Here is a 22,674-nt window from a genome sequence, read left to right as displayed (position 1 = left end):
AAAAAAAAACAAACGTATAGAAATTTTAAATAATAATAATAATGTCGAGACTTAAACCTTGTTGACCAGTACTCAAAAAAAAATAATTTCTTGGTACAAGAAATATTTTGCGCTATGAAATGAAAATAAAAATTTTTTCAAGGACTTGAAAAATTCCCTGCTACAAAAAATTTTTTCTTGATTCATAAAATTTTTTCTTACCTCAAGAAATTTTTTCTTGATTCATAAAAATTTTTCTTGCCTTAATAAAATTTTTTCTCACTTCAAGAAAATGTTATTTACCTCAAGAAAATTTTTTCTTGATTCATAAAAATTTTTTCTTACCTCAAGAAATTGTTTCTCACTTCAAGAAAATTTTTCTTGCTCAAAAAAAAAATTTTTCTGGCCTCAATAAAATTTTTTCTCGCTTCAAGAAAATTTTATTTTTCAATTTAACGTGCAGAAAATTTTCTTGGGGTGAGAAAAAATTTCTTAGTTCAAGAAATTTTGTATTGTCTCGTTTGCATCAACACAAGTTTTTCTTGCTTCAAGAAAATTTTATTTTTCAATCCATACTTCAAAAAATTTTCTTGAGACAAGAAAAGATTTTCTGCATCAAGAAAAATTTTTTTCTGTGTACTATTACTCAATAATGGAGATTTCTATCACTTAAGGATTAATTTTATATTTATTTTTTATTAATTATTAGTTTATATATATTATGTAATAATTAATAACCAATTAATCCTTAAACAGTAATAAATTTTTACTGTCATATTTATTTTACTACAAAATAAATATTATTTTAAGATAAAGAGCGGAGTGGAAATTAGAATTAAAAGTTAAGATATTAAGTATAGAATCGAAAGATGGTGTAGTTGTATTTTTTTATGTAATCAAAATAAATATTTCATTATTTGTAATTAATTATTAAATATCGATGATAATATTAAAGAACGTACTTGTAATTAATTCATAATTTGTAGCATTTATTTCATTCCTTTCTTTAAATAGGATTGTTGAGAAAATTTTGATACGAGGTTTTGATTCAAAAATATAACGAACTAAATTTGCCAGTTGCCATATGAAAATTTTTTCTCCCGAACGGGCAAAATGGACCAACCAGAAAAAACTAAACAATTTTTTACTTTTATGGTTCAAAAATGGCTATAATAAAATTGCTTACATCTAATCGAAGTAAATAATGAGATTTGCAATACTATTAGTAAATCAAGTTGCCAAAAAAAAAATTATTGAAGATAGAAAACATATATAAAATTTAAATACAGCGAAAAAGACACTGCATGTATTTTTTGTGGTTAACAATACATTGAGTCCATTGAAAAATTTCTGAAAAAATTTTGAATAAAAATTTTTGGACACTCAAATTTGTACAGAAATGGCCATGAGTCATAAGTGACAATTAAAAAAATTGTGGAGTGGTCCATTTTGCCCACCCTTTCTATATATTATTGTCAAATATTTTATTTACTCCAAAAATTTTCATCTGCAAAAATTATCTATATAGATAATAAACTAAAAACATTCAAAGAAAACCGCAAAAAAAATGCTTCCATGCATCTCAAATTTTCTGTGTTATCTTCCTTAGATTCCACATATCGATTAATTAAATATTTATGTTTACTTCTGTTAGTAACAGAGTTTTTCTCTCTTATCAACTCCAACTGCAAATCCATAAATTTTCTCCTCTATCCATACATATATACCCCAAACTATTATTAAACTTAAAATATGTATAATAATATTATCACAAACAAAAATTTCCATTCCTTCAATAGTTTACATATCTCTCAAAACAAACCTCGTATGCTAATTCGGTTTGTTTATCCACTAAAAAAATTTTCCATTAAATTTCCTCGTCCCAATCTAAATACCATGACACAAAAAAACTCTATTTACAGAAGAACGTTAATTTGCAATAGTAATTAGGAATATTATGACTGACGTGACGTATAGCCCAGTAATTTCCTTGTGATGACATGGAGCGTATAAACACTCGGATAAACATACCTCGAATTAAACAAAACACAAGATTAATAGTTTGTATAATAGAGAGCTAACATCAGCAGCAGCCCAAGTGGTACAGCATAGAACAGTAGATACATGCGGTGGCTGTTGATCCGTGGGCGCGCAATAGATAGGCTCGCTATTAAAAATAGCAGCACATAGGCCCGAGAGGGTATTATTGACCTACATGTTACAACCACGGGTTACGGTCTTCACAGTTGACTGGTCTGCGAGAGTAGAGTAGCATAGCACAGCACAGCCTAGGCCAGAGCCCAGCTCTGGCTCAGCCCAGGCCAGTTTACTGCTGAACCTTATCGATGTTGTTATCGTTTTTTTTCCTTTCATATCTTAAAGCTTAGAACCAGCGACAGCAGTAGTCCAGTCCCTGTTTTAACGAATTAACCACCCGGCGACTTGGTTACCGGTGGTCACCCACTACCGCTGTCAGCCTTAAAATCAAATTTTTCACGGATGACCGTATCAAGCCATTGGAATTTACCGATAAAATGGATCTCCGTTGTCGCGTGTTGATCGGATCAATTTAGAGTTTAAGCTCAACCGTTTTACCACCACTACCACCAGCACCACCAGTGCCACCACCACCAGCAGGAAGGTCTATCAGCTGAACGCTGGATCCATTCCCGCTGTGCTCCAGCAGATACTGCCGAAGAAAGTGGGGGTTAACCAGCTTAAATTAAAGAGTAGGGATTCTCGGGGTCACGTTTCGCCGGGTCATTCGGGCACGCTGGCAATGCATGCCGGCTTATTTTTCAAAGCTTACTCCGATATAACCGAGCCAATATAAAATATCAGTCATCGATCGGCACCTGCTTATCTCTCGTAATTTACATCATCATCCAAAATCCCGGTCTCGGTATTCACTGAGTCATACTACCGGGTAAAAAGCTCATGCAGCATCTTTTCCTTAAAAGAATTTCCCTCTTTTCTGCCAACTTATCCTCCATAACTTATTACCGTAAACTTTCAGCTCCCACCAGGTTCCGTACCACCACCAGCAGCTTCAACGTTAACGTTTAAACGGCACAGTCGCCGTGGCTGCTACCGCATGGGTCATGTCGATATCATCCAAGTGCGCGGCTTTGGATGAGCAGTAGTTGAGTGATAGTGTAGTGTGGTAGCGTTTGGCTTAGGCACCGCTGCTTTTGCTGCTGCTGCGCTGCCACCACCGCCACCGCTTACAGTAGTAAGATTCTAAAATTATCACTGTCTAGTATTATACCTATACCTATATATATATACACATATATACATATATATATAGATCAGTTTGTGTACTTGGACGTATACGTGTACTACTGAGAGGAACCAAGTGAAGCCGGGCTAGCGCGTAACGGCTAATCCGCGGGACTAGAGCACGATATACTTCAAGCGCACATATAATACATATATATACATATGTATAAATATATGTATGTGCATATATATGTATAATATGGACATTAAGTACTGAGTACAGAGGGGAGAGACGGGGAGAGACGGCAAAAAAAAAACCAACACATTATTTATATAAATAAATAGATATATATTAGATAGTTAAGGGAATATAAAAAATATATACTGCAAAAGTATTGTATGTAGATAGATATTTATTAGTGGGTAAAGAGAAAAGGAGAGAGAGAGAGAGAGGATGACTAGTGTTGATTTGGAGTAAGTGGCTGGCTCTAGTAGTTGGACTGCAAGTTAACTAAAGTGTGTGTGTTCTCGTCGAGCATATTCGTGTGGTAGTCGTAGTCATAGTCGTCGACGTCGTTATCGTCGTGATCGTTTACGTTGTCAAGTTTTGTCAGTCAGTAGTGCGATTTCTTCGTGCGCGCATCATCAGTGCAACAGCGCGGGAGACACTAGATTCATTTTTTTTATTAGAATTAATTTTTTTAGTTGGGATTTTTTTTTTAACGGAGTAGAATTCACTTTTGTTGACGACTTTTTTTGAGATAAATTTATTTTTTAAATTTAATTGAATAGCGAAACAACAACAAGAGTAACAGCAACAAGACGAGATGGCGGATGAAAATGACACGTGCGAGGACTCAATGGGTCCTGGGGATGCAACAACAGCTTTTGCGAAACGGCTGAGGGGTCGCAAGGGTGCGCTGAAGAAAAAAAATGTTTACATGATAAAGGATCACAGTTTCATGCCCCGGTTTTTTAAACAACCGACTTTTTGCAGTCATTGTAAAGATTTTATATGGTGAGTTTATTATTTTTTTATCAATGGACGGTATCAGCATATATTTTTTATTATTATTAACTTTGAATTAATAGCTCAGTGCGTTAAATCAATTATAATAATATGTAGTATATATTTATTTATTTGTGTCCTTATTGTACGAGATGTCTTTGTTCTGTCCATTTAAAATTGTACAGATACATATATTTCTATATATATATATATATATATATATATATATATATATATATATATATATATATATATATTTATATTTATATGTATATATATATACACGCAATACGGTATATAAAACGTTATAATATGCCGAGTAGAATGCGCGCGACGTTTCATCGTTAAATGGTACGGCCTTGACAGACCTCACTCGTCATCATCATCATCATCGGCGTCGTCGTCGTCGTAGTCATCAAATTCGACATTGCGAGGTTTTTTTTTAAATACACTGATGTACAAGACAATTACTGTCATATATATGTACATATATGTATACAGAGAAAAAGATTTCATGGAGCAAAAAAATAGTATATTACACTACAAGGGAAGAAAGTTGAAATTCCTGCCCTGTGTGATATGATGCCCGAGGCGAAGCCGAGGGCATCATGACACACAGGGCAGGGCTTTTAACTATCTTCCCGTGTGGTGTATACGATTTTTCTTTATACCTGGTCGAAAGTACGTTTATTAATTACATTTTTGAATACTATAAACAACACAACCACGTTCTGCCTTCAGCTGACAGGTCGGCCATGTTTTTTTTATTTGCTCCCTATTGACGCGCCTCTTTCGGACATACATAAAACTTTAATTTTTTTCCGTCTCCCTTTTTTTTTTTGTTGCGTTTTTGATGCCTGCCCCGCGACATTTGAAAGCACGAGCGAAGCGAGTGCGTCTGGTCGGCGGGGGCAGGCATCAAAAACAAAACAAAAAAAAAGACATAATTATACTTATAAAAAATAAAAATAAAAAATAATTATTTTTTTTCGAAAGAAATAAATTTATGCCTATGAACAAGATTTTTTTCCTGCCAATAAATAATATATAAATGAATACATAATCTTTCAATAATTAACCTCGCCTCTGCATCAAAATCTTTTATCACCTCATCCTCGTCCATAGAGTCATCAGATGATACTTTTTCAGTCATTTTATTATTGCAAGTACACTGTTTACTTAAAATATCACAAACAACGAGACACGAAAACACTGACGTACATATAAATAAAGCAACGATCTATGATGTTATCGTCAAAAATTTTATTGATAAAGTGGTAGACGTTCAGTAGATGGCAGCAGCCGGCTGTTTCCGTAGGCACGAAAAAATTTTTTGCTCCCGGCGATGTAAGTGGGGCGCGTGTAACTCCACTAGGAGAGGGAAATGAGACTTTAGGCCTTAAAATTAGGGAGGGAAGTGCGTACTTTCGACTAAGGGATAAAGAAAAAATTTTTTGTTACGAAATGAAGACAAATATTTTCTGAGGATTAGAAAAAATTTTCTCATCCTAAGAAAATTTTTGATTTTAATTCATAATACAAAAATTTTCTGGGGGTGAATAAAAATTTTTTATTACGAAATGAAAACAAAAATTTTCTGAGGATTAGAAAAAATTTCTTGGCTCAAAAAAAAATTTTCTCACCCCAAGAAAATTTTTGATTTTAATTCATAATACAAAAAATTTTTGAGGCCAAGTGAAAATTTTCTGGGGGTGAATTAAATTTTTTATTACGAAATGAAGATAAAAATTTTCGGAGGATTAGAAAAAATTTCTTGGCTCAAAAAAAAATTTTCTCACCCCAAGAAAATTTTGGATTTTTATTCATAATACAAAAAATTTCTGAGGGCAAGTAAAAATTTTCTAGGGGTGATTAAAAATTTTTCATTACGAAATGAAGATAAAAAATTTCTCGGCTCAAAAAAAAATTTTCTCACCCCAAGAAAATTTTTGATGGCAAGTAAAAATTTTCTGGGGGTGAATAAAAATTTTTTGCGCTTAAAAATCATTTTTTTCTGTAAATATATGAGAGTATGAGAGAAAAACAAATAAAAGAATTTGGGTTTGAACTTTTAAAATTTTTTTGATGATGATGATGATGATGATGATGATTGGCGCTTTGATGTAGCACCTTATTTTAATTAATTATCAAATTGCTTTAGTCTTTTGATCTCGACTTATATATTTTTACTGCTACTGTTCTTAGAGAGACAAGGGAGCGAATAAAATAATTTTATTTTATTAGAGACTTTTATCGGGTAATTACGTTAAATAAAATGTAATTAGGAAATCAATTAGATAAAAATCCTGGGGTAAAAAAAATATGAGGAACTTAAAATTGAAGGCATGGATGTAGAAGTAATAAAATTTGATATTGATGAATTCGTGTAATTATTGGCCGGCTAGAATTACATTGCTGGAGAGAAATTACTGTGGTAGGATGTGACTAACTGAGGAACGCGATCGTGGTTTATTTAAGGTCAGAGTATTCCATCGGCAGTACCACTGAGCTGACCAAGCGGATATGGGATAATATCCACGTGTCTGAGCGACACAGGAAAAAAATAAAATTGCTATGCTAATTTAGTATCACGTATATTTTATTTACAAGGCGACCACTTCCTACTGAGTAGTAGTAAATGTCTGATATCAGATTCTATTTGATTGTGTATGAGTATAAACACTTGGATCCCTGTTCCGTCATATAAAATCAAGCATGATCATATATATTAATATCTGATCGTATGTGATGATTATGAAAGTTTAGCCAAGCTGAGAAAAAATATTTTAATCATCATATATGATCATATATAAGTTTTCATATATGGTCATATATGAGTTTTCATATATGGTCACATATGAGTTTTCATATATGGTCACATATGATCGTGCATAATTACAAACATTTGGTAAAATGGAAAAATATTTTTATCCGACGATGCCCGTATGAAAAAACAATATATGGTTAAAATATATAAAATCATATATGTTTGCAACAAAAAGATATATGATATACTATATTGTATGTTATAAAAAATCATATAGAGATTTTGGTCGATTTGATATAAAATTATATACAGTAGTAAATGTATGTATTCCATATATGTAACTTATATGTTTTTTATATTAAGCTATATATACATTTACATTTACCTTATAATATATTGTATTGATATATTTCCTTTTATATTCAAAAAATATAAAATTTTTATATGAAATGAAATATATGGTTGCATATAAATTATATTATAAATGGCACCATATATTTTCTTTGTTATATTTAAGCATATATTTTATTCGGTGTATGTATATGTATATGGGTATATATATTCGCATCAAATTAACTAATTTTGAAAATTTTAACTGCAATTTAAAGAGTATATTAAAATTTAGATCTAATTTAATTGGAGTTGGTCATACGAATAAGAAACTTTTTTTTTCCATACACAATATAAATATATGTTTTTATATATGATCAGAATATATTTTTCGTATGTGATAGAAATATATATTTTTATGTATGATAAAAATATAGTTTTCGTATATGACAAGAATATATATTTTCATACATGAGAAAATTATATTTTTTGTATATGATTGACATATATATTTTATATATGCTAAGCATATACGGACTCGTATATGATGAATATTATATTTTTTAATATAAAAAAAAATATATCAGAAAATATAGTTAAATTGGCCACATAGCTTTTCTGATATTTATCATATATTTTTACATATATGTTATTTTCATACGGGTGTTATGATCAGATAAAGTCATTTTTTGTGTCTGATCAAATATGAGTGTTCATATACGGTCATATATGATCATATCTGATCATATATGATTAACACAATTTGAGAAACCTCTGAAATAATACTCAGATACGCCATTTTTCTACAAAGCCAGATATTAATATTCATATATGGTCATATATGATCATATCTGACCCTACATAATTACAAAAATTTCTCTAAATTCGGAAAAATATTCTTATATGATTATGTGTGACCCGACAAGGCCTTTTTTGTACATGATCAGATATGAGTATTCATATATAGTCATATATGATCACATCTGACCCTACATCATTGCAAAAATTTCGCTGAATTGGAGAAAAAAATCCTTGTATGATCATGTATGACCAGACAAGGTTATTTTTTGTACATGATCAGATAAGAGTATTCATATATAGTCATATATGATCATATCTGACCCTACATAATTGCACAAATTTCGCTAAATTGGAAAAAATATTCTTATATGATCATGTATCCTCAGATAAGGCCATTTTTCTTATCAGATCAGATATGAGTGTTCATATATGATCACATATGATCATAATATTGTTCCCAGCCACACTTACTCTGAAATAATCCTGTAAATAAATACCAAAAAATCTAATATGATTAAACTCGGTCTGCAATCAATATTTCGCGTCTATGAATGAAATAAAAATTATGACAGTGTCAAAAAAACAAACAACAGATGATGAGCGCATAAGTAAAATGAGGATAAGCTTTTTTTGCCTTTTATATGAACAAGAAAAATATTGAGGTTGTACAGTTGTACATAATGTATGATATCTGCAGAGTATAAGTAAAAGCAGAGTAGAGGCAGAAGCACAAGCAGAAGTAAAAGCATAAACGAAGGTAGAGGCAGAGGTAAACGCAGAGAGGCTTTAGAGTTTTCTCTGTCAAGACGACGAGTTTCATCAGTATGTAACACGGGGACATGTACCAGAGTTTATACAATACAGCAAGCTGTTTACCTGTATGTGCATAATCAGTGACAGAGAGAGTATGTGGCCTGAATCTCGAGATTCATTTCCAGGCTGCTTCTCTACTCTCTGCATGGATAAGAAATATTCAGCTTCGCTATATTACTTTACTCTTGTAAGCCGTACACAAGAGGTTTATATTAGTATAGGGCTTTCTAGTATGCATATTATGTTTACATTATTAACATGAATTTAGTGTCAGCACCCATCTACAAAAATAACTTACCGTAATAGGGCACTTTTTAATTATCCATGTGGGATCACATCATAAATATTTTTGGCGCAAAAAAACCGACAATTTTTTTTTTTTTTCGATCTCGCATGAAAATTTGTTGGTTTACGATGTTTTGAGAAGCCTCTCCAAAAATCAGCTCGATAAAAAATTTTCAAGAGGTCGCTCACGAATTTTGAAAATATCAAAAATGATCGAAATTCGGATTTTTATTTCTAAATTTTTTTCTTTCTCGAGGCAGCAATAGTTTATATTTGTAAAATCATGACTGCTGAAAATTTCAGCCCAAAATTTAAATATTTGAACGGCGCTCAAGAATTTTGAATATTAACTGATAATATGTAACTAATGGTTTGAATTAGTTTTTATATTTTTTTATAACTCAATTATTGTCATTTCACTTAAATATAACTTTTGCATATCCAAAAATATACAGGACAGTCTTAAACAATAAAATTTTGTAAGTTTTGAATAAGCGAAAAAACCTAAAAATTGAATTAAAAAATAAAAAAGTGTAAAAAACTTGATATTTATATTTCTCGGGTTATATTTTCATTCCTTGTCATGCAAATTGATGGTGAAAAAATCGAGAAGCTTATTTATTATTAATATTTAAGGGTCGCTCAAAAACGTCCAAAAGACAGCACTCGGAAACATTCAAAATTCTTGAGCGAGGTTTAAATATTTAAATTTTGGGCTGAAATTTTCAGCATAGTCATGATTTCACAAATATAAACTATTGCTGCCTCGAGAAAGAAAAAAATTTAGAAATAAAAATCCGAATTTCGATTATTTTTGATATTTTCAAAATTCGTGAGCGATCTCTTGAAAATTTTTTATCGAGCTGATTTTTGGAGAAGCTTCTCAAAACATCGTAAACCAACAAATTTTCATGCGAGATCGAAAAAAAAAATAGTCGGTTTTTTGCGCCACCCTAGTATTTATATTTTTCATTAGTTTCACGAGATAGTAATTAAGATAGGGTACAGTTTATGGGTTAATCTACTCGTGATTAAAATTTAAGTAAACTGACAACTGTTAGAGTTATCATTATTTTAACAACGGTCGTAGATTCATCGGATTTACTGGGGATTACTTAAACTACTGGGTAAGAGTCAACAACTCAGCTCAAACATTTAACAAAATCCCATATATATATACATATATATTTAAGGACTTGTTTGATAAAGGGGAGAGACGGCCACGACGGGGTACTTTAAGAAGTAATTAATTTTTTAGGATATTAACTGACCATATATTTCATATATTTTTCTCAAGACGAAATCATTTTTCACGAAATTCATTTTCAAAATTATTTCGGTCGGAGATTTTTCGTTCCTTAGAAAAAATAATTTTTTTTATTCAATTTTTCAAGTGTCCGTTTTACCCCTCGTCTCAAATTTGATTAAAAATTTATATATATAGTAAACAGAGAATTGATAAAATATTTTTACTGAATTTTCAGGATTTTCTGTCATATTTATTTTATTCAACAGTAACCCAATTTCCCCTATAGATTTATTTATTATTATGAATAAATAATATGTAAATAAATTTGTTTGTCTAGAGTATTAATCGTGTATTTAATCGATCAAGGTTATTTACATAGTAAAGTTTACAGACACGCAAGTTTTGATTTAATTATTTATTTATCTATTGAGGAATTCATATAATATTTAAAAGCCGACCGCGACCCAGCCAACATTTCTTATCGCTGAATCATACCTTTTTTATATTTTTATTTTACTTATTAACGCGGATGTGTTTACGTATGACATTGAGTCAATACACGCACGGTCGTTCAAATCGACTGATCTTTTATTTTATTATTATTATTATTAACGATCAACAATGACTATCAGGAACTTGGTACTAAAAATTCCCATCAATGACGTCTACAGATATACATTTTTTTTATTGTTATTTATATATATATATATATATATATATATATATATATATATATATATATATATATATATATACATATATACGTTAGGTAGCAATAATTTCCTTGACAGAACAAAAAAATTCCTTGGAAGAATTTTTTTCCGTCATAAAATTTTTTTTTACCCCAAGAAAATCTTTTTCGTCCCAAAAAAATTTATGATACTGAAATTAGCCAAGAAATAATTTTTCGATTTTTAAAAAAAGGATAAATTATAGAAAAAAAAATATTTAAAAAAAATGCACTTGTAGTCTTTCAAATTTTCTACATGTGCATATTTTTAGTTTTTTTTTTTTCTTTATATTTAATTCTGAAAATTTTGAATAAAAATTTCTTTTCGTCCGAAAGCTTTTTTTTTGATGATACTGAAATTAACCGACGTTTAATAATTTTTTGATTTTTATAAAAACTATGAATTATAAAAAAAAAAATATTTTGAAAAATTGCACTTATAGTTTATTAAATTTTCTACATGTGCATTTTTTGGTTTCTTTTTTTTTTTTATTTTAAATGGTTGAAAAAAAAATTCAAAATTTGACGATTGTTTGCTGACTTCAGTATAATTTTTTTTTGTTCATTTTTAAAAATTTAACTTTTAAATTTGTTAAAAAAATTTTTAATTTTCAAAAAAAACGAGATATTTTTATTTAGAAATAATGTTACAATTTTTGGAAAAAGGGGCAAGTTGACCAGTCTGACCAATTAAAAATTTTCTGGGAAAATCAAATCTTACTGACCAATAAAAAAATTCAGTCAACAAATTTGAAAAATAAATAAAATTTCAAAATCAGCCTCGATGTCCAAACTGACCAACTTGCCCATGTATTTTTACAGACCATTTTTTCAAAAAAATTCACTCTGACCTATGATAAATTTTTAAAAAATTTTATAAATGAATAATAAATTTCAATGTTTACATACATTTGTCATATATGTAAACAATGATGTGTCAGCTTTACTACCGGGAGATAACAATTTAACGTATTCTAACGATGAATCGTTAGACGATGACACAAGACGACTCGACGTCAAGAAAAGATATTTTACGAGCTCCGTTCCGTCGCCTGGCGTTAACGATCGATCGTTAATAAAAAGATGGATCATTTACCCATTTTTTTTTTTATATATACATATATATAAGATATAGATGCATATCTTACTAATGGTCTCACTTTGATGTCAGATATTTCCGTCTACACAATAAATATAAAAAAAATAATAAATTTTATTTCATCCCCTTGTTTAATAAAATTTCGTGTCTCCAGAATAAGCGCGAAATTTAAACTGTTATTTATAGTGTAGTTATCAAATAGAAGTAATTAAGTTAACATGTAGTATATATGTATAAAAAGTATGTAAAATGACTACAAAAAGTGAAGACGAGATGAAAAAAAAAGAAAGAAAGAAAGAGGAAAAAAGTGTAATTTAAAGGAAGAACGCCAGCAAAAGAACCCCTAGGTTTTGTCAAGAGGAAAAAATGAGTAGAAGAAGAAAAAGAAGAAAAGAATACGGTGGTGAAGAGATAAAGAAGAATGGAAAAAACTAGTGTGTGTATTTAATGCGCGGCATGAAATCCTTTAGCTCTGCTGTGACCTTTCGTGGGGTGCTCGCGCGTCAACAAGACGCCTCTCATTCTTACACTGTCTTTATATCATATCTTTTTACAAATAAACAGATCCTGAATTATTCAAATAATATCTCCTTGTTCTCTTGTTTCATTTTTCATTATTTATGTGTTACATAACACCGACATTTTGTTTTGCTCAATAATAAATAATTAGCTCTGTTTATTTTTTTAATTTTATTGTCGAGATTTGGAGTTGAAAAATTTACCCATTTACTGGATTAAATTTTTCAATTTTTAAACCGTAAATTGAGATTTTAAAATGAACTGTCTAAAATTTTTTTTTAATCTGGTAAAGGCGGAGTAAAATTATTGGCTTCAAAGTCGCGTTTTATATTAAAGTTTTTTTATAAAGAAGTTTGGGGCAAAATGAGTCAAATTTTTTTTCTGTCTGAAATTTTTACTGAGAGTGCGAAAAAGTTGAGTTTGAGGTAAAATGGGTCACGAATTGTGACGTAAGACAGAAAAGTTGTCAGACAATTGACGTCAATTGACCAGCGAAAAATTGACCACTGGTAATTTTTTGAATTCAATGCCAATTTTCGCGCCAATTTCATTTCGCCAGAAAATTATTTTATAAAAAATTGACCGTAAAATTTTTTCCCTTCGCTTCGCATCTAAATGGCAGTGAAGAAAAATTTTTTACGAATTTTTCAGAATAAAATATTCACCGAAAATTGACAGTAAATTTTTTATAATCTGACTGAGCATAAAATTGACATTAATTTCGCATCAGGTCACAATTGTAAAAAACAAAAAATTGCCAATTGTCAGACTGGTCAATTTGCCCCATGGAAAAAAAATCATTCAGCAAAAAATGTCTCATTTTACCCCAGATTTAATTTTTCAATTTTTAAACAGTAAATTGTTATTTTAAAATAACTTGTCTAAAATTTTTTTTTGAAATCAGGTAAAGGCATTTATCGGCTTCAAAGTCGCGTTTTATGTTAAAGTTTTTTTGTAGAAAAGTTTGGGGCAAAATGAGACAAATTTTTTTTCTTAGCCTGAAATTTTTACTAAGAGTGCGAAAAAGTTGAGTTTGAGGTAAAATGGGCCACGAATCGTGACGTAAGACAGAAAAATTGTCAGACAATTGACGTCAATTGACCAGCGAAAAATTGACCACTGGTCATTTTTTGAATTCAATGCCAGTTTTCGCGCCAATTTCATTTCGCCAGAAAATTATTTTATAAAAAATTGACCGTAAAATTTTTTCCCTTCGCTTCGCATCTGAATGCCAGTGAAGAAAAATTTTTTACGAATTTTTCAGAATAAAAAATTCACCGAAAATTATTGACGTCAATTGACAGTAAATTTTTCATAATCTGACTGAGCATAAAATTGACGTTAATTTCGCATCAGGTCACAATTGTAAAAAAAAATTGCCAATTGTCAGACTGGTCAACTTGCCCATAGAAAAAAAAACACCCAGCAAAAAATGTCTCATTTTACCCCAGAATTATCCAGAATAAAAAAACGATAAATAATTGACACGAAAGTTGTCATCACTCAATCTAATATAATTCATATCAGATTTTTTTATTCATTATTTTTCATCTTGACGACACTGCAGTATATGACGATATCGATATGCAGAAGAGTGAGAGGCGCAATTGATTATCGCACATCGTATATTATCTTTTTCTCTTTGGTGCTCAGCTCTCAAGTTGTGCTCGGTATCGATCAACCGTGAGCTTGACTAGGCGACGAACGCGATGCTGGTGTGAAGAAGGCCACCCGGGAGCTCTTGATTATTAAACCAACTCGACCGAGTACTAGCTGATGTTGTTACCGATTTTTTCTAATCAACCTTCTATTCACTATTTCCATTACTATTGTAATTACTCTTACATAATTACCCTTTTTTATATATATATACATATACATGTATATATTATCTATACTCATTAACCCACAACATATTCAATATTCATAAACTTTTTAATCCATACTAATAACTCGAGATTAAATACCGATAAATTTTAATTATTAAAATTAATTATCATGATTAAAGTTGTAAAAAAAAATAATAATAATGGAAACTTGTTTTTTATTCCTCAGTCTTACCTTGTCGGGTTATTTATTATTATAAATATACCGCGACCTTGGAGAAAAAAATTAATATATATAATAAAATAAAAATTTGTGTAGAGTAAAATGCAATAAAATGCAGTAGCATAGTGATGAAGTGAAATAGGTTTGCGGCGGACATAATAAATTGAAATGGAACTGCGGGTGAGATATGACAAAATACAATGGAGGATATATATATATATATATATATGTGTGTATAGTGTAAGTTTGATAATAAAATGAAATAGCTTTGAGGTCTACAACTACACTCTTTCTCTGTCGCTGTCTCTTTCTCACTTTTAACACATTTTACTCACGTGTTATGAAACTCGGAGTTTGCAACAAGTTTATATACTAGTGTTTACGTCAGTTTGCTGTTACGTCAAGTCCGAAAACTCACTGATACGTTTAATTTAATTTAAATTTATTTTTATTGATGCATATAAGATGAATTAAATATATATGGATATATATGGAAAAAATTTGCGGAGTTCTCGGAATAAATGCGGAGTTATTTAATTCTCTTGGAGTGAAATTTACTCCAAAGGAAAATTTTGACATTGAAATTATGGATTGGAGTGGATGCGAGTTGGAATAAAATCGACACTACTGCAAAATGACTCTGCTGAAAAAAACTCATAATTGACTCCTTGGACTGTAAAAAATTTGCGGAGTTCTGGGATTAAATGCGGAGTAAATATGGAGCGGATGGATTTTTTTATTTAATTCTCTTGAGTGAAATTTACTCCAAAGAAAAATTTTGACATTGAAATTATGGATTGGAGTGAATGCGGGTTGAAATAAAATCGACACTACTGCAAAATGACTCTGCTAAAAAAATTTCCTAATTGACTCCTTGGACTGTAAAAAATTTGCGGAGTGAACGCGGGTTAAATTTGGAGTGAATGCGGAGTAAATACGGAGCGGATGAATTTTTTTATTTAATTCCCTTGGAGTGAAATTGACTGAAGAGGAGTTTTAGTACTGGAACTCCGGTTCGGAGTAAATTTACTCCTAAAAAAAATTTTTTAATATAAAAACTCCGAAGAAGCGAATGCGAATTTAAAATAAAATCCCGATCACTCCGAAATCATTCCACTGAAAAAGAAAACTCCCCATTTACTCCGTATGCGGTGATTTTTTTAAACTCCGTAACTCTGAGTAATGGAGTAAATTTGGATTTAAATAGAATCCGTACTCCGAATTAACTCCCGATTTTTTATGTACCTGAAGATCGTAACGTTTTTCGTGGAACGAAAATAAGAAACAAGAAATGAAAATTAAAAAATCTACTGGATCTAGATTTCGGAAATGTTTCGTACGTCATCCGAAAATAACAGGCCACCCCCCAACTATCCCTTAAGTCGCCTTTAGACACAAATTTCATTAATTATTTTCATTTTCGTTGCGTAAAAAACGTTCCGATCTTCAGGTACATGATTATTTATTGTATGCGAAGTGTTTTTTTTTACTCCGAAATTCGAGTAACGGAGTAAATTGGAATTAAAATAAAATCCGTATTCAGACCTGATTTTTCTACAGTGCATATGTACATATATATTAGGGTGGTCGTTAAAAATTAAATTTTCTCAGGCACCCCATAAAAAGCTTCTTTTTCGTGAAAAAATACCTGGGGAATTTGGTTTTTTCTTTTTAAATAAAAAAAACACGAGCCGCAGGACGATCAAAGTTTATTTTTCGATGCAATCGCGTTTTTTTTAAATATCTCATGAAATATGCAGATTAAAGGAAAAAATCATGGAAACCATTTTGTAGGAAATTAAATTCTTGACAAAAAAGGTCATGTTCATTTTTTTTATAAAATGTGTATTTTCGAAGATATTTTAAAAAAACTTTTTTAGATCTCATCAACTGAGCATTTTAAGGATAACGAATGTCAAAGATAACTTTTTTTCTTAAATATAGACAACTTCGTAACTCGTAACATATCAATCATTAATGCTCGTTGTAGTTTCTATAAGAAAAATGTTATTTTCAAAATTTGTAATCCTTAAAACGCTCAATTCATCAGATCTAGCAAAGTTTTTTGAAAATATCTTCATAAATACACATTTTATAAAAAAAATGAATATGACCTTTTTTGTCAGGAATTTAATTTCCTACAAAATTGTTTCTATGAATTTTTCCTTTAATCTGCATATTTAATGAGATATTTCAAAAAAACGCGATTGTATCGAAAAATGATCGTTCTGAAGCACGTGGTCTTTTTCCTTAAAAAAAAAAAAAAAAAAATTCCCCAGGTATTTTTTCACTAAATAGAAGCTTTTTATGTTGCGCCTGAGAAAATTTAATTTTTAACGACCACCCTCATATATATAGTATCTACATATACTCAGATGATATTAATTATCATAGTATATATATGGTATTAAGAATTTAATTAATGAGTATGTATGATAAATGATGACTTATATAATAGAGTAATTAATCGATAAATCTTGTGTTTCGTAATCAGAACGGGCATTAAAAGCTAGATCAAGTTAATAAGATACACAAGGGACTAATCAGCGAATATAAATACCCAAGTTTAACTAATTATAAAACTTGGTTATTGTTTGAGTTATGGAGTTTTTTTTTCTCGTCGGGCAAAAACGAGAATAGAGGGAAGAGGAAATGTACGAATGTTTTACTTTTTGCTTGGATTTAATTCGTAAAAAGTAAAAAAATTTGAACGACTTTAGTCCATCTGTGGATCTTTCTCTTATTAATGATCAGATATAAATGAATTAATGAAGTAAATAATAATAATTAATAATAGAAACGTAATCTCCAAGGAAACGTTAATGGAAAATTTATCTTTGATCTCGTATAACTGCACGGATGAGAGTTGATTGATAGATAGTATAGGAATAGGGATAGCCGGTTTTGAGTAGGGTGTTCTATCTAGAGGATTTCGTCTCCAAGTAGATGGAAATCTATTTACTGGAAGCTATATTGAAATGTTGAATAAGCAAAGTTTAAGTAAAAGAGAGAAAGAGAATGAGAGGGAAAATTTATATCAAAAATCAAATCAGTTGGTACGAATGAGTATAACGTTTTCAACAAGATTACTTAGCAATTTAATAAAATCCTTTAAATTTTCCCTAGATCGTGTACTTTTTTTTTTACTTTATTAATATGTCCGTAATGGAATACTTATGGAATCACAAGGGTGTCAATATACTTTTTTATAAAAAACATTATTGTTATTAATTCCAAACCATACTCCGAGGACTTAGGATCATAAATAACTTGATATTTAAGGACGTTCCATGGGACTTGATAGTAGATACAAATTTTTATTTTTTAGTTTTGATAAGTTCAAGTATAGGGGAGGGTGGGGCAGAGCGGCCCCCCTAAGCCAATTATTACACGGAGAAAAAAATATAGTAAATTTTACTAAAAAATATGAGAATAATTACTAAATTTGGATAGTAATCTTGAAACGCTTATGATTTATATGAAAAAGTCATAAACAGATTAGCATATTTTACAAGTCGTTTAGTAAATTTTACTATCCTGTTTAGTAAATTTTACTATATTAGAATGGAAAAAAATTAAATTAAATTTTTAATACTTTTTCAACTTTTTATTATTATTGATTATTATTATTATTATTTCTGTCATCTGTATTGGTGTTGGTGTGGATTTTTGTTTTTTAAAAAATCACTTGATTCAACCGAGATTCGAACCCTGATCTCCCGCGCGCGAGTCTTTTCCAATATCTGACGGCCCGATGTGTCCTTTGAACAAAAGTTTCAGAACTTGTAATACATGTTTGTATATGCTATCCCCACCAACTTTTAATTTTATTTATACATAGCAAAATTTACTATACAGATAGTAAAAAAATATAATCGTGTTAGCAAAAAATACATTGCGTATAGTAATTTTTAATATTTTGTATAGTAACAAATCCTATATTGTATTAGAAAATTTACTTTCTTAAATTTGTATTTATTAATAGTACTTGATAGTAAAATTTACTATACAAATAGTAAAAGAATATAATCGTCTTAGCAAAAAATACATTACGCATAGTAATTTTTAATATCTTATTAAGTAATTATTACTAACTAGTAAATTTTACTATAGTATTGTAATTTTTACTATACTTTTTTCTCCGTATACTTTTTGTGTCTTTCAACCATAAGATGACTTTACTTGTTTCCTATTTCGAACAAATTTATGGACATTTTGCCAAAATTCTGAAAAAAAAATTTTTTTGTGGGGCAGAACGGCCCCCCTCCAAAAAATGATAAAAAATTTTTTTTTTCGTTTTTTTTTTTTTTTAAATTGTTTTCATCATTAAGAATGTATTTCTTTCTCTTGAAAACTATTTTTGGTTTTATATTACTCGAAAAAAATTTTTTAAGGTGTAATAAATCGTTCACTCTCGATTACCTTAATTACTAATTGTTATTTAATAAAAAAAAAACAATTCTATAGTTTTACTTTATTTCAAAAATTTATCAACTAAAAAAAAAAATTTTATTTTTATAAATTTTTAGTGACCAAATTTGCCTCTTACATCAAGAAACGGCCGAAAAATATGAAAAAATAATTTTTCGGAAGTTTCGGCTGGTCCATTTTGCCCCAGGTGTTATGCGTAGGGCTAGAAATGTGGAATTATAATAATTTTTTTTTAATTTAACGATAAAAATATGAAAAAATCACTTTTTCAAAATTTTGGGCTTGTTCATTTTGCCCCAAATGTCATGCGTAGGGGTGAAAATGCGCGAACATCGAATTTATAGTAATTAGTCAAAAAAAAATTTTTTTTTGATCAAAATTTCAGGGGGGCCGTTCTGCCCCACCCTTCCCTACGTAAGGTAACAGTCCCAGTACGCGATCAGAAAACGAGTACCCGATCACTCATGTATTTTTATATCGATACTTTAATGTTGTGATTGAGTACTGGTTTCATGATCGGGTACTAGGTCTGACCTTAATCATAATTTCTATGTTTTGATGCTGATAAAAATGGACTTGTATCATAAGTGATGTTTATAACGAACGCCGAGACATGAAATTTGAGCGGCCAAAGGGATGGAAGAGCTTCAAAGTAACGAAAAGCGCGATAGGGGAAGTTGCTTATAACGGGCTTGGATTGTATATTTATTATTGTTAATATTAATATTTGGTTGCATGATATGTAGAATTTAATTTAACATTGAAAATTTATCAAAATATATATGATATAAATTGAGTGTCAATATTTAATGACCGCGAGGCACGCAATTGTCTTTATATCATAAAGCTTTTAAATGTTTCCGTGATATCGTGATAAAAAGAATTAATAAACCAACTAACTGATTAATTATTTAAGAAAAAAACTATTTACAAAATATATGTACAGTACATTTAGTCTGATCAAAATGTTACCACGACTACTCACTCATTTCCGGGTTTATTAATTGAGTAAAAAAAAGTAAATAAATATGAGGGGATTAAATCAGATAGGAAGGATTTAAAAATTACTTACAATTAAATATGACGAAAAAATATGTTTTGATATAATTATTATTTGAACCCCGGTTCATTTAGCAAATGGACTGTGTAGGAGGACTGAAAAATGTCACAGCCCATTACGTTGTGCGCACAATTATATTATCATATTTTTATTAAATTTTTTCCTTTATAAAACAGTTTACCTGCAGCGGCATCCTTGATTTATTTCTCTGATGCCCTTTGTAGTTTTTATCTTTCCGACCGAGTCACTCTACCGTACCTCGGATTTTTATAATACATTTTTTAATTATTTTTACTTCTATATTATTCTTTGTACTATGATTGAAAAAGACGTACTATTATTTTATTTAATTAATTTTCATATCCAGAAATTAAATTGACTTCATATTTTATATTAAATATTCATTTATTTTTGTGATCCAGAAATTAGCAATTACAAATTTTCGGATTTTTTTTTTTCAACAAATCAATTTAAAAAAAAAAAAAAAAAAAATGCACATGTAGAAAATTCAAAAATTTACAGGTGCATTTTTTCAAAATATTTTTTTTTTTATAATTTGTGGTTTTAAAAAAAATCCAAAAATTATTAGACGTCGGCTGACTTTAGTATCATAAAATTATGATCTTGAAATTAACAGACAATTAAAAATTAATGACAAAAAAAAAAACTAAAAAAATGCACATGTAGAAAATTAAAAAATCTACAAGTGCATTTTTTCAAAATATTTTTTTTTTTATAATTTGTGGTTTTAAAAAAAATCCAAAAATTATTAGATGTCAGCTGACTTCAGTATCATTTATTTTTACGTTAATTACGAATTTTTGAAAAATTTTCTAAATCACGTTGAGCAGAAAAAATAATTTAGATCTTAATAAATTTATCTAAATCGAAGCTCAAAATAATCAAATACACAGAAAAAAAAAATTTATTGGCGCAACAAAAATTTTTCACTATGAAATGAAGATACAAATTTTCTTAGGACTAGAAAAAATTTTTTTGAGGCAAGCAAAAATTTTTTGCGCCAAGAATTTTTTTTATCTGTGTATGAAATTGTCAGAATTAAAAATTTCGATTTTGAAAAAAATTAAAATAATTTTAAGATTTTGAAGTTAGCAGGCAATTAAAAATTTTTGGTTTTTTTTTGAACAATTAAATTGTAAGAAAAAAAAACTAAAAATATGCACATGTAGAAAATTAAAAAAACTATAGGTGCAATTTTTCAAAATATTTTTTTTCTTCAATGTAACGTTTTTAAAAAAATCCAAAAATTATTAGACATCGGCCAACTTTAGTATCGTAATAATTTTACATCTACGATCTATCGAAAAGTAAAAAAAAAGAAAACATTAGATCTAGAGTTCAAAAATTATTTTTTTCAAAAAAAAAAAAAATGATTGTCATCAAAAAATTTTTACTACTGAGTGTATTGTAAACTAACACTCAATGTCGTGTTTCTAGATCATGCTCATTATTTGTTACATGCGTATTCGAACACGTGGCAAATAAACTTCTTTGTATATATACATATGTATATATATATAATGTTCATTCATAACATATATTAATATGAAGCGAGAGAAAATACCACCAGCACACGTCCTGTTAATTTTGTTGGCATGTTGCCAAATTCTATAATGGCACTCAGCTTTTACTTTTAAATAACAAGTGTCGTAATTGGGCAATTAAATTTTTGATATTCAGAAATCTCTGATCTAAAAAAAAAAAAATAATTGCTACAAATTACATAAAATATACATGCATTTCTATGCTGACGTGTTTATATTTTTATGACTTTTTTATTTTCACTTGGGACGTTATTTGATATCCGATCCGATCGTATTTCTGTGCTCGACATCCCATTGGCACACAATCAAATCCAATAATGTTTCACTTTATCAGTTAACAAATATAACAACAATTGTTTTACAACATTGATTCGCGTTCGATCCGCGAGCTATGAATAATTTTATTTTTGAATTTAAAAAAAAAGGCGCCAAAATTTGGCTGCTTTGAATTAATAATTCAGTAGATGTATGAGTAAATAAACTGAGCATATGTGGCGCGCATTATTAACATCGAAAATTCGATTTAAAAAGTTTTTGCAACCGTGTTAACTTTGGTGAATAATAATAAATAGTATATATATGTATATATATTAGATAGAAAGAGTAAAGAGTCTTGAAATGTATAAGAGAGTAAAGTGCAACTGGAAATCGATAGAAACTAGGCTAACCCAATTAGTCAAAACAAAGGCTTTCAAAGACTACAGACGGTTATATATATATGTATATATATATATATATATTGGAGGGTAAAACTTGTATGCAAGTC

At 29.5% G+C, this 22,674-nt stretch overlaps 1 protein-coding gene across 3 annotated transcripts in view; it reads left to right on the top strand.

Moving 5' to 3' along the window:
• Nucleotides 1-3,080: 3,080 nt before the first annotated feature.
• LOC130674730 (protein kinase C, brain isozyme) overlaps nucleotides 3,081-22,674 on the top strand; it is a 50,990-nt gene continuing 31,396 nt past the window's right edge. The window contains exons 1-2 of one of the 3 annotated variants that reach the window (XM_057480150.1): nucleotides 3,081-3,211; nucleotides 3,994-4,219. In XM_057480150.1, coding sequence (XP_057336133.1) covers nucleotides 4,029-4,219 — 191 coding nt within the window. In that variant the 5' untranslated portion in view covers nucleotides 3,081-3,211; nucleotides 3,994-4,028. Of the gene's footprint in view, nucleotides 3,212-3,244; nucleotides 4,220-22,674 lie in introns of those variants that run through there. The other 2 variants (XM_057480149.1, XM_057480147.1) reach the window with 2 other exon arrangements.

Source organism: Microplitis mediator, chromosome 9 (assembly GCF_029852145.1).
Source record: "Microplitis mediator isolate UGA2020A chromosome 9, iyMicMedi2.1, whole genome shotgun sequence".
In the NCBI taxonomy this organism is placed as follows: domain Eukaryota; kingdom Metazoa; phylum Arthropoda; class Insecta; order Hymenoptera; family Braconidae; genus Microplitis; species Microplitis mediator.
This window is presented reverse-complemented; position numbering and strand designations above follow the sequence as displayed.